Here is a 12505-nt window from a genome sequence, read left to right as displayed (position 1 = left end):
TTGCTTTTCGCTAGGTAAGGTCACTGTAACTGATGCTTGAAATAATAAATCCAACTGGTCCAGCGAAGTACGTTTCAAACATCAGTCTTGAAAAATAATACGACGGCAATAAGAATCACACAAAAGTCAGATGTGAGAATGTAATCTAAATTCAAAGATCTGCCCGCAGTTGTAACCAAATTAAAAACAGATGCCTCACGCCTCACACAGCCGCGTCGAGATTTGAACGAACTAACCAATCAGAAGCCGTTCTAGGCGGAAACTGGAATTTCTAGCCATTCCTGTCCAATCGGCGTTTCGCGCCAATGTTTTCCGTGCTTTTTGAACTGGAACCGCATAGAGTTTGTCACTTCCTTATACAATAGTTCGAAGCCGTCAACAAACAACGGAACCACACCTCGACATGGATTATTAAACGATGTTAACGAGGATTGACGTGGGACTCCACTTTTAAAAGGGAGATGTTCCGGGATCAAATGGAGATCTTGATTGTTTTGTGGAACTATTAGCTAAATAGCTAACTTAGCTCCCGTGTTTATTTACCCGAATTGGTTCAACAGTCAGTTTGGGGTTGTTGTTTCAACAGAATCTTCACTCCGGACCGGATTCCCAGTCCTTAGAATAAACGGTAAATTAAATCAGTTTTGAAAGTATTTTAAGTGTGTTGTACTCAGCGCTGTGCAGTGTTATCAAGCAATATGAGGATATTTTGATTGCCGGAAACTTAACGTATTGACCAGGGAAAAAGTGTGTTGGAAATATCAAAGAGGGTTTCTGTTTTAATCTGCATCGAATAAGACGTTATCATGTAATCGTGAATACAGGTCTACGGTTATAACTGGGGTTGTTTGACGAAGTTTTGTCAATACAACACCAGTCCTGTAGCCTGTCAATGGAGCTAATGGTCTACTCTCCTGGAGGTACAGTATTGCTCAACAAGAGAATGTATTGGGTGTGTACGGCAGTTATGGTCTAAACAACAATAAACGGTAACTGCATATCTCCAAGGGATTTCTCATTTAACAATGTTTTTATTGTTTGACTGCGGCATTACGTCGTTCAGAAAATCATGTTTTATGTTTTTTTCCAAAGGATTTTTTTCTTCTTGCTGCTCTTCATTTTAATTCTGTCTCATTCTTGGTGCCCCCACAGCCTCTTGACATGGCTGACAACAACACCATAACTTTTGGGACAGCTCAGAGTCTGCTGGTGGATTCATCAGTATATGATTCAAGGATCGAAGAAACTACAAAAGACGATATGTTCCTCGGCATGGCATGTGATGATGGAGAAGGTTAGTCTAGATCAGATAATACGTGCATCATTCATACGTTTTTCACAAAAAAACTGGAAGTAAAGAAACAAAACAATAAGAAGACGTCAATATTCGTTACAGAAACTAAAATGAAAAACAACTAGATTTTTGATTTTGTGCAGAAATGCAAAATTGAAAAAATAGGTAATGAGCAATTTGGACATTTCATGTACTTCAGATATTGTCTTCTTTCGCAAGTTGCATGTCCCTGAAGTAAAGTCGAGCCGGAAGAGAGTTTTTCATTGATTATCGCAAACTTCACAAATTTCTGACAAGACGTGGGCATGGGCACACATCAAAATTTGCTCATGTGTAACCATTTTTTCATGTGGTTTGTTTTGTTGCATACTTCAAACATGTGGCTACAATACAAAAAGTCAGTGTGTGTTGAATTTATTTATTTTTACTAAGAAGAAATCGTGACTTTTAAGGAAATACTATGTTAAAAAACAGCCTCCAGTTAGGTGCATGAGGCCCACATATATGCAGATACTGTATATTTTATTACATATCTAACAGCTTATAAATCTTTTAAAAATAAATTGTAATATAAATCCTTAAGTACCTTTTTCAGTGTATCATTGAAAAAGAAACTTTGATTGATAAAATGAGTTTTGTAATTTCCAATTTCAAATTAAACTGTTATATGAAGTAAAATGCCTGAAATACAGTTGCACCATTTTACTCATTTTGATGAGTGCTGCCACTTTGTAATTGTAATGATTTTGGTTTTGAAATGTGGCACAGTAAAATTTTGAGAAAGGTGGACACAACCAATGACAACAGTGAATTTGTGGTAGTCAATACTATATTGTGTCTCTTCGATAGGCTCTGCCTCCCACTGCCAATACACATCAAAGTCAAGTCAAATTTATTTATATAGCCCTTAATTATCACGTAGGAGTCTCAAGGAGCTTCACAGGTCCACGTTTGACAAATATGAACGACATCCCCAGCCTCATTTTAACCCCCCCCGAGGGCAAGGAAAAACAAAAACAAAAAATCCCCTCTGGGTAGAAATAAACATCCTCGGTGACAATTTGTGTTACCAACTAACAACCGAGACCTTGAAGCCATATTAGGTGCAGTACTTTGGTGTATTTATAACTCATAAGGAAGTCACTGCAAACATAATTGTAATTTGTTATGAAATCCCGGGTTATGAATGTGTATCAATGTATCAATGTGTAACCACATGTATCAATCGCAAAAGAATTCCGCGAGTTATGATTAATTTATTTGGAGCCAAACAATGCAAGGGGCTCCAGCTGATTCAAGATGGCAAGGCTCCCTCAAGTGGTAGTGAAAAAGAAATTCAAAAAGACGGTACAGTCGAAAACTATGCGAAATGCCGGGAAAATGTGAACAATCGTCACCAAAATCTATGTGGACATTTATCAAACTCGAGGCCCCACAGCCAGATCTGACCCGCCACATCATTTTATGCGGCCCGCGAAAGCAAATCAAGAATGTCAACTTCCATAATGCTTCCTGAAATCTGTACCAAAATTTCAAATTGTCATATGGAATAAGTAATAAGTGCAAATATTTTGCCAACAGTAACTTGCACAAACTATTATTTGTGACTTCTGATTTCAAAGTAGTGATGCATCAACTTTTTTGTACTGGATACAGTATGCAATAAAATGAGTTGATTCAATATTTATGTTTTCACAGTCAAAATGGAATTGAATCTATTACTACAATGAGGTCCGCGACAAAAGTTAGTTTGAGAATGGCTGCGCCCCCGACCGTTCTATCCTTGTTCAGTCGGCGTCACTGAAGCAACTTATTACAAACTCTCCATTGGAAATCATTGTACTTTCATTGCTTATAACGTCCAAAAACCTTGATCAATTGGCACCAAAATTTATGTGGACATCCTTACTAATGACCACTTCAACATGTCCAAAGGATTAACCTCTCCGTGGCTGATTTATATGAGAATGAGGAAATGTGGAAGTCAGAGAGCTACATAGATTTAGGCTGGGATGATCGCACACTGCTTATTTGTTTTAAAAAAAAAAAAATCACTGCTTCTTTGCTTCAAAAAAAAAAAAAAAAAGCTTCTTTGGTGATCACGGTTAGGACGGGCGAGGCATTAAACACCAGTCAGGATATTTACAGAGACTGAAGTGGGAATGAGTAGACATGCACATTTATTTGGATGAGGAATGGCCACAGTTTTTTGACCGACAACACGCCGTCCAATGGAACACATTCGGCCACACTCGGTTGTGGAGTCAGATGCGCACGTCAAGACACCCCCCCGGTGCAATGCAAACGTAGGCTTTCTACATTCTATGAAAGGTAGCCGAAGAGCTACAACTTGAATTTTAGCAACACAATTTGTGGTCTCAGCAGTTAAGGTGCGGTTGTGCTTTTTCAACAGCCTCCGCTTGTATTGGGCATGAAAACAAAAATAATGCTTCTATCTAACCACAGTGATGTAGCCAACGAGCTACAAGCTGGTATGAGTTGATTTTTAGCACACCTGCTTGTCATCGAAACGAGGAATTAGCATTACAGTATTTTCCGGACTATAAGCTAGGGCTGCTCGATTATGGAAAAAAATATTAATCACGATTATTTTGCTAATAATTGAAATCACAATTATTCAAACGATTATTTATTTTTTGCTACAAAACAAGAACAGGTTTAAACATGTAAATGAATTCTTTGAAACGCTATAATTTAAGTTTGATTTGGACCCAACAACATTTATTAAATTAGTTGTTTAAAAAAAAAAAAGTTAAGTGCAAATGTATAAATCAAAGTATGGTTTCCTTGTATAAACAAACGAGTTAACTTGCGATGCACTTATAAATTGCCAAAGTAAACTGCTTGGAGTAAAATGCCAATTTTGACAGAATAATAGACATGCTATTCATCTATACATTTAGACCTTTGTCTGGAGCCTATTTTGTTTTGTTTTTAAAGTAATATTTACACATAGTAAACAAAGTTAAAGTAATTTGCTTCAGACATATTATAAATTTAATGCTGATTGGGTCAAACTAATTTAAATGTTGACTGTTACATAGTACGTAATCTATGCAATACTTCTAAATTACAGTAGGCCATATATAAACTGTATTACAATACAATGATATGTTTGCAAATTGCATTTGAAGCAATTTGAAACAAAAATGAACAATATAGTATTTTCGTCATTTCCAGCGCCGCGCGAGTGGCTGCCCGAAACAGCAGCTCCGGCTCACCGGTGAGCCTTTCCGTGTGTTTTTGTACCTTATTATTCTACCTCATAACTTTTACACATAGTGGATGTTCGTAAACTTACGCAGCAATGGAAATCCAACTTACGGTATTTTTGCTGCTGCTGGTGGCTATTTTATGCGCGATCGTGTCCGGAGAATTGGCGGGGGCTGCGGCTCCATTGTTTACAGCCGGGATCAGCTGTTAGCTCCTTGTGCTAACCGCGCGCCGGATCCCGGAGCGAGACCTGATATCCCCTGCGAGCTGAAGAGGAAGAGACGGGGATTGCGTGCGGGGGTTAAACGCCGGGCAAGGAGGAGACGATACCATCCCGTCCTCCTGTCTGTTATCATGGGGAACGTTAGATCTCTCCCCAACACGATGGACTAGCTTACGGCGCTTACCCGGCATGAGAGGGACTTCTAGGAGGCTAGCCTGATGCTATTCACGGAGTTGTGGCTCAAGCGCTAACGCCGGGCGCGGTCGTAGAATTGGACGGCTTCCAAATCCTATGAGCGGACAGGACGCTGGAGAGTGGTAAGAGAAAAGGAGGAGGGCTGGCTGTGTTTGTGAACCATAGATGGTATAATCCTGGTCACATCATGATCACGGAGCAGCTCTGCAGTAGGGACATTGAGCTGTTAGCTGTCGGCATGAGACCATACTAGATCCCGTGAGAGTTTAGTCATGTGACCGCGGTGAACGTGTATGTAGCCCCCAGTTTCTCCAACAACAAACCCTGGATCACACCAGACATAAAAGCTATCCTGAAGGAGAAGAAGAGGGCTTTTGCATCAGGCAACAAAGAGGAGCGGAAGATTGTGCAGCGCCAGCTGAGGAGGAGGATCAGAGAGGGGAAAAGGTCCTACAGGAAGAGGATGGAGGAGCAGCTGCTGCAGAATAATGCCTGGGGAGTTTGGAGGGGCCTGAAGACCATCTCAGGCCACGGACAACCCAAGACTTGGACTTGGGGGGACCTGCAGTGGGCAAATGAGCTGAACCTCTTTTTCAATAGGTTCGATCAGATGCCTGCCCCCTCTCAGTCTCTCCTGCTGCAACCTCCACCTACTCCCCCTGCTGTGAGTGTCACCCCCTCACCTCTTTTCCCCACAGTCTCCAGCTCCCAGCTACATCAGACAGCCACCACTCCCTCCTGCCCTGCCTTGGCCTTCACAACATCTCAGGCGAAGAACCAACTGAGGAAGATGAAGGCGAGGAAGGCAGCGGGTCCCCCAGCTGTGGAAAACATCCTGCCTGGTCCCGGTGCCAAAGACCCCTGACCAAAAGGAGCTCAACAGCTTCAGACCAGTGGCGCTGACCTCTCACCTGATGAAGACCCTGGAGAGACTGGTCCTCATCCACCTACGCCCCCTGGTGAGCTCCTCAATGGACCCACTACAGTTCGCATACCAGCCTGACAGTGTGGATGATGCCATCATCTACCTCCTCCACACTTCACTCTCCCACCTGAAGAAGGTGGGGAGCACTCTGAGGGTCAAGTTCTTTGATTTCTCCAGTGCTTTCAACACCATCCAGCCCACCCTATTGGGAGACAAGCTGGAGCGGGCGGGGGTGGCCCACCACCTCACCACATGGATCCAGGACTACCTCTGAAACCGGCCACAGTATGTGAGGACACAGGACTGTGTGTCTGACGTATTCCTCTGCAGCACGGGGGGACCGCAGGTAACTGTCTTGGCTCCCTTCCTGTTCACCCTCTACACTTCGGACTTCAACTACAACACCCCTACCTGTCACCTGCAGAAGTTCTGTGATGACTCTGCGATTGTCGGCTTCATCACAGACTGAGACGATCGGGAGTACAGAGAACTTACTCAGGGTTTTGTGGCCTGTGCCAGCAGAACCGCCTCCTGATCAATGCGGGGAAATCCAAAGAGATGGTGGTGGATTTCTGTAGGCGCCATCACTCTGCATCTGCACCAGTGAATATCAGATGTTGAGAGAGTCTCAACTTACAAGTACCTGGGTGTTCACCTGAACAATAAACTGGACTGGAGCGACAACACAGACACTGTCTATAGGAAGGGTCAGAGCAGACTCTTCCTACTCAGGAGACTGAGGTCTTTTGGCGGTCTTGTGCCATTTTTAGGTCTGTTACTGTATTAAAACGTTAAGTAGGAGCGTGTGCAGTGTGACTTGCGGGATGCGGGATGGCTGGCTGGCTAGCTAGCTAGCTTGGAGAGGGCGGCGCGGCGGAGTAACTCTTGTGCGCATGCCTCAAAACAACTCAAAATTCGTATTAACTAGATCATGCAATTTCTGGAGAAATTGCGTGTGAAGGCGAAGACAGCTGAATGGAAACCGTGGAATGCATTGGAATGAAGTCTAATGACCTTGAACAAAAATCAGAAGAAAATAGGAAGTAAGGAAACAATGAAAGAAGGAAGTCAGGGGAAAAAAGAAGGAAAACGAAGAATGATGGAATCAAAGGAAGGGAGGGAGGAAGCAAGGAACCAAGATAGCAAGGAAAACAAGCAAGAAAGAAAAAGTAAGAGTACAAAATAGTAAGAAGGAAAGGATGAGGTGAAGAAATGAGGAAGAAAGGACACTAGGAAGTAAGGAAGGATGGAAACAAGGAATCTCGGAGTGGAAGGAACCTGGGGATGAGAAAAAGCGGTGTCCCAATATTTTGGAACAAAATGGCCGCTTCATTAGGGACACCTGGGGATGAAAATTCTGTCTGTCCCAATACTTTTGAACAAAATGGCCGCTTCATTAGGGACACCGAGGGTTGAAAATTCTGGGTGTCCCAATACTTTTGAACAACATGGCCGCTTCATTAGGGACACCTGGTGATGAAAATTCTGGGTGTCCCAATACTTTTGAACAACATGGCCGCTTCGTTAGGGACATCTGGGAATTAAAATTCTGGGTGTCCCAATACTTTTGAACAACATGGCCGGTTCATTAGGGACACCTGGGGATAAAAATTCTTCGTGTCACAATACTTTTGAACAACATGGCAGCTTCATTATGGACACCTGGGAATGAAAATTCTGGGTGTCCCAATAGTTTTGAACAACATGGCCGCTTCATTAGGGACACCTGGGGATGAAAACTCTGGGTGTCCCAATACTTTTGAACAACATGCCCAAGATGGGGAGACCTCGGAGTGAGTATCCCCAGTCTAGCTAATGTCCCTGCACAAGATGGCCGCCGCACTGGGGAGACCTCTGGTTGAGTATCCCCAGTTAAGCTAATATCCCTGTCCAAGATGGCCGCCGCACTGGGGAGACCAAGGGGCAATAACACTGGTCCACTGGAAATGAATGGTGAATACTTGAATTTTTGTGGGTTTTTTAATTGTGAATGAGTTGAAAGTTTGTAAAGTAGGAATTTTGGGGGTGTTGAAAAGCTGAATGTGATTTGAATGACTTGAATTTGTTTAAATTGGGAAGGTGTAAATGTGAAAAGTTGAATTTGCCAATGGAAATGAATGGCGAATTGTTGAATTTTTGTGTTTTTCTTTAAGGGTGAATGAGTTGAATGTGTTGGAAATAGGAATTTGGGGTGTGTTGAAAAGCTTGATAACCAATATGAGTTGAATGAGATGAATGTTGTGAATTTCAAATTGGAATGATGTAAATGTGAATTGCTGAATATGGCAATGGGAAGAATGAATGGTGGAATTTTGTTTTTTTACAGGTGAATAAGTTGGATTTTTGAGTAAAAGTAATTGTGGGTGTGTTGAATAGCTTTACCAATGTGAGTTGAATTAATTGAATCTTGTGAATTTTAAATTGGAAGTAGAGAATGCAATTTCTGGAGAAATTGCGTGTGAAGGAAAAGGAAGCTGAAAAGAAACTGCGGAATGCGTTGGGATGAAGTTGAATAAAGTGTAATAAAGTTGAATTATACTGAATAAAGTTGAATGATACTGAATAAAGTTGAATGATACTGAATATAGTTGAATGAACTCCGTGAAAAATTGTGGAATGTTTTGGAATGAGGGGTAATCGATCCAATGCTGCCTGCACACATCTCAGCGTGTGTACCACAAGACCATCAAGGACCTAACTTGAAGGCTGTTGAATGTTGAATGTGGAAGTGGGACTGAATGGCGAATGTAATGTTTTTTTTAAGGTTGAACAGTTTGAATTTTCGTCAAGTATAAATTGCAGCGTGTTGAAAAGCTGAACCAATGTGAGTTGAATAAAGATGAATGAAGTGGAATGAAGTGGAATTAAGTTTAATAAAACTGAATGAAGTGGAATGTAGTTGAATGATGTCAAATGATGTACAATGGGCTGAGGACATAAAAAACAGAAGGGGAGCAGGAAAAGAGGAAATAAGTAAACACTTAACTTCCGGGTCACCTCCAGGTCATTTGGGTCACTTCTGGGTCAATTCCGATAAATTTCTGGGTCATTTGGGTCACTTACGGTTCATTTTCGGGTCATTTGGGTCATTTCCTCTTTAATTCCCGGTCATTTGGGTAATTTCCGGGTCATTTGGGTCACTTCCCGTTCATTTCGGGCTTATTTGGGTCACTTCCGGTTAATTTCCGAATCATTTGGCCTACTTCTGGTCCATTTTCGGGTCATTTGTGTCATTTCCGGGTCATTTGGGTCACTTGCGGTTCATTTCCGGGTCTTTTGGGTCACTTCCGGATCATTTTTGGGACATTTTGGGTCACTTCCGGTTCATTTCCGGGTCATTTGGGTTATTTCCGGTTCATTTTGGGTCACTTCCTGTTCATTTTCAGGTCTTTTGGGTCACTTCCGGTTCATTTGTGTCACTTCCGGTCCATTTCCGGGTCATTTGGGTAATTTCCTGTTGATTTTGGGTCCTCCCCCATGATGGCCGCCGCATTGGGGAGACCTCGGGGTGAGTCTCCCCAATCTAGATAATGTCCCTGCCCAAGACGGCCGCCGCACCGGGGAGACCTCTGGGTGAGTATCCCCAGTCTAGCTAATGTCTCTGACCAAGATGGCCGCCGCACCGGGGAGACCTCGGGGTGAGTATCCCCAGTCTAGCTAATGTCCCTTCCCAAGATAGCCGCCACACTGGGGAGACCTCGGGGTGATTATCCCCAGTCTAGCTAATGTCCCTGTCCAAGATGGTCGCCGCACCGGGGAGGCCTCGGGGTGAGTATCCCCGGTCTAGCTAATGTCCCTGTCCAAGATGGCCGCTTGGTGAGACCTAGGGGTGAGTAGCCCCAGTCTAGTTAAGGTCCCTGCCCAAGACGGCTGCCGTACTGTGGAGACCAAGATGGCCGCCGCACTGGGGAGACCTCGGGGTGACTATCCCCAGTCTATCCAATGTCCCTGTCCAAGATGGCTGCCGCACTGTGGAGACCAATATGGCCCCCACACTGGGGAGACCTCAGGGTGACTATGCCAGTCTAGCCGATGTCCCTGTCCAAGATGGCTGCTGCACTGTGGAGACCAAGATTGCCGCCGCACTCGGCAGACCTCGGGGTGAGTATCCCCAGTCTAGCTAATGTCCCTGTCCAAAATATCCGCCGCACTGGGGAGACCAAGGTGCAATAACACTGGTCCACTGGAAATGAATGGTGTATACTTAAAATTTTGTGGGTTTTTTAATTGTGAATGAGTTGAATGTTTGGAAAGTAGGAATTTTGGGGGTGTTGAAAAGCTGAATGTGCGCTGAATGAGTTCAATGACTTGAAATTGTGGAAATTAGGAAGGTGTAATGTGAAAAGTTTAATGTTCCAATGAAAATGAATGGTAAATAGTTTAATTTTTGTGTCGGAAGTAGGAATTTTGGGGGTTCTGAAAAGTTGAATGTGAGCTGAATGAGTTGAATTTGTGGAAATTGGAATGGTGTAAATGTGAAAAGTTCAATATGCCAATGGAAATAAATGGTGAATAGTTAATTTTTTTTAAATGTATTTTTTTAGGGTGAATGAGTTGAATGTGTGGGAAATAGGAATTTGGGGTGTGTTGAAAAGCTTGACCAATATGAGTTGAATGAGATTCAGATGTGAATTTCAAATTGGAATGATGTAAATGTTAATTGCTGAATATGGCAATGGGAATGAATGATAAGATAAGAAGGGCTTTATTGATCCCACAGTGGGGAAATTTTTAAGTGTTACAGCAGCAATGATATAGGTAACACAGGGACGGCAGCATAATGTAGCCATTAATGTATAACATTAACGGCAAACATTCAGGATCAAACCTATGCAAATATGCATGTGCATGCATATGCATCCTGACCAGTTTGTCCAGCTGCTTCTTGTCCCGGGCCGAGACACCGCCTTGCCCAGGTGACCACTCCCTGGAAAATGACCGATGCAACCACCGAGTCATAAAGGTTCCTGAGGAGTGTCCCCTGAACCCCAAAAGACCTCAGTCTCCTGAGTAGGAAGAGTCTGCTCTGACTCTTCCTATAGAGGGCGTCTGTGTTGTCGCTCCAGTCCAGTTTATTGTTCAGATGAACACCCAGGTACTTGTAAATTGAGACTCTCTCAACATCTGTTCCCCGGATATTCACTGGTGCAGGTGAAGAGTGATGGCGCCTCGCGAAATCCACCACCATTTCTTTGGATTTCCCCGCATTGATCAGGATGCGGTTCTGCTGGCACCAGTCCACAAAACCCCGAGTAAGTTCTCTGTACTCCCGATCATCTCTGCCTGTGATGAGGCCGACAATCGCAGAGTCGTCAGAGAACGTCTGCAGGTGACAGGTAGGGGTGCTGTAGTTGAAGTCCGAGGTGTAGAGGGTGAACAGGAAGGCAGCCAAGACAGTTCCCTGCGGGGCCCCCGTGCTGCAGAGGAGCACGTCAGACACACAGTCCTGTGTCCTCACATACTGTGGCCGGTTTGTGAGGTAGTCCTGGATCAACGTGGTGAGGTGGTGGGCAACCCCCGCCCGCTCCAGCTTGTCTCCCAATAGGGTGGGCTGGATGGTGTTGAAAGCACTGGAGAAATCAAAGAACATGATCCTCACAGTGCTCCCCGCCTTCTCCAGGTGGGAGAGTGAAGTGTGGAGGAGGTAGATGATGGCATCATCCACACTGATGCCAGGCTGGTATGCGAACTGGAGTGGGTCAATTGAGGAGCTCACAAGGGTGCGCAGGTGGACAAGGACCAGTCTCTCCAGGGTCTTCATCAGGTGAGACGTCAGTGCCACTGGTCTGAAGCTGTTGAGCTCCTGCGGATGGGGGGGCCTTTGGCACCGGGACCAGGCAGGATGTTTTCCACAGCTTTTTTAAGAGGTAGTGCAAAGAAATAGTACAACTTCAGTATTTAATTTCGACAACCCTCTGTACAGTCAATGCCTGGAACACATTTTAAGTTGTCTGAGCCTGCGGTAGTGCAAAACAAAGGAAGTAGTAGTGCAAAGAACAAAACAAATAAAAAAAACAATTAAGAAATAACCATACTGTGCAACACCATTGGCACATCAAGTTTTTTGAGGTAGTGAAAAAGAATAACACACCACTTACACTAACGTAAATTGACAACAAAATCTGTAATTTGTCTGAGTATCTATATCCACATGTTTATCTATTAAGGCAAGCCAACAAGTCACAGATAATAATAACAATAGTAATAATCAAATAAAAGAAAAATAATTTAAAATAATTTCAGTTATTGGCTATCCAGAACAGCAGAAGGTAGGGTTGGGCATCGTTTGAATTTGGACGATTCCGGTTCAGATGTTTTGATTCGATTCTTGTTCCTAACGATTCGCAATTCCGATTCTTAACAAAAAAAATAGGAGTTATTTTTGGACGATTCACATGAACTTCTCTGTTCTTCAATTTCATGAACTTTTTACTATTTGTGAACTTTACCATGGGTTACTCAAAGGGCTGTTTTTCACCAGTATTTATTTTAATACATTTTTTTGCATGACTAATTTTTCACAAGAGCTTTATTTTTGAGAAGTTCAAGACAATACAAAAATGCAGCTGTCACTGAAAACATGCTACTGAGCACCAATTGATTGGCTAACCTTGTCTTGCTTTAGAAAGAAAAT

At 43.2% G+C, this 12505-nt stretch overlaps 1 protein-coding gene across 5 annotated transcripts in view; it reads left to right on the top strand.

The window, feature by feature from the left end:
* The first annotated feature begins 296 nt into the window (after positions 1-296).
* The window catches only part of ect2 (epithelial cell transforming 2), a 235313-nt gene continuing 223104 nt past the window's right edge, over positions 297-12505 (top strand). For all 5 annotated transcript variants that reach the window (XM_086047347.1, XM_086047345.1, XM_086047350.1 and 2 more), the window contains exons 1-2: positions 297-628; positions 1153-1294. In XM_086047347.1, coding sequence (XP_085903473.1) covers positions 1162-1294 — 133 coding nt within the window. In that variant the 5' untranslated portion in view covers positions 297-628; positions 1153-1161. The remainder of the gene's footprint in view (positions 629-1152; positions 1295-12505) is intronic.

The sequence above is a fragment of the Filicampus tigris genome, chromosome 12 (genome assembly GCF_054856515.1).
Source record: "Filicampus tigris isolate MCC_2025a chromosome 12, RoL_Ftig_1.0, whole genome shotgun sequence".
NCBI classification, from domain to species: Eukaryota; Metazoa; Chordata; class Actinopteri; order Syngnathiformes; family Syngnathidae; genus Filicampus; species Filicampus tigris.
This window is presented reverse-complemented; position numbering and strand designations above follow the sequence as displayed.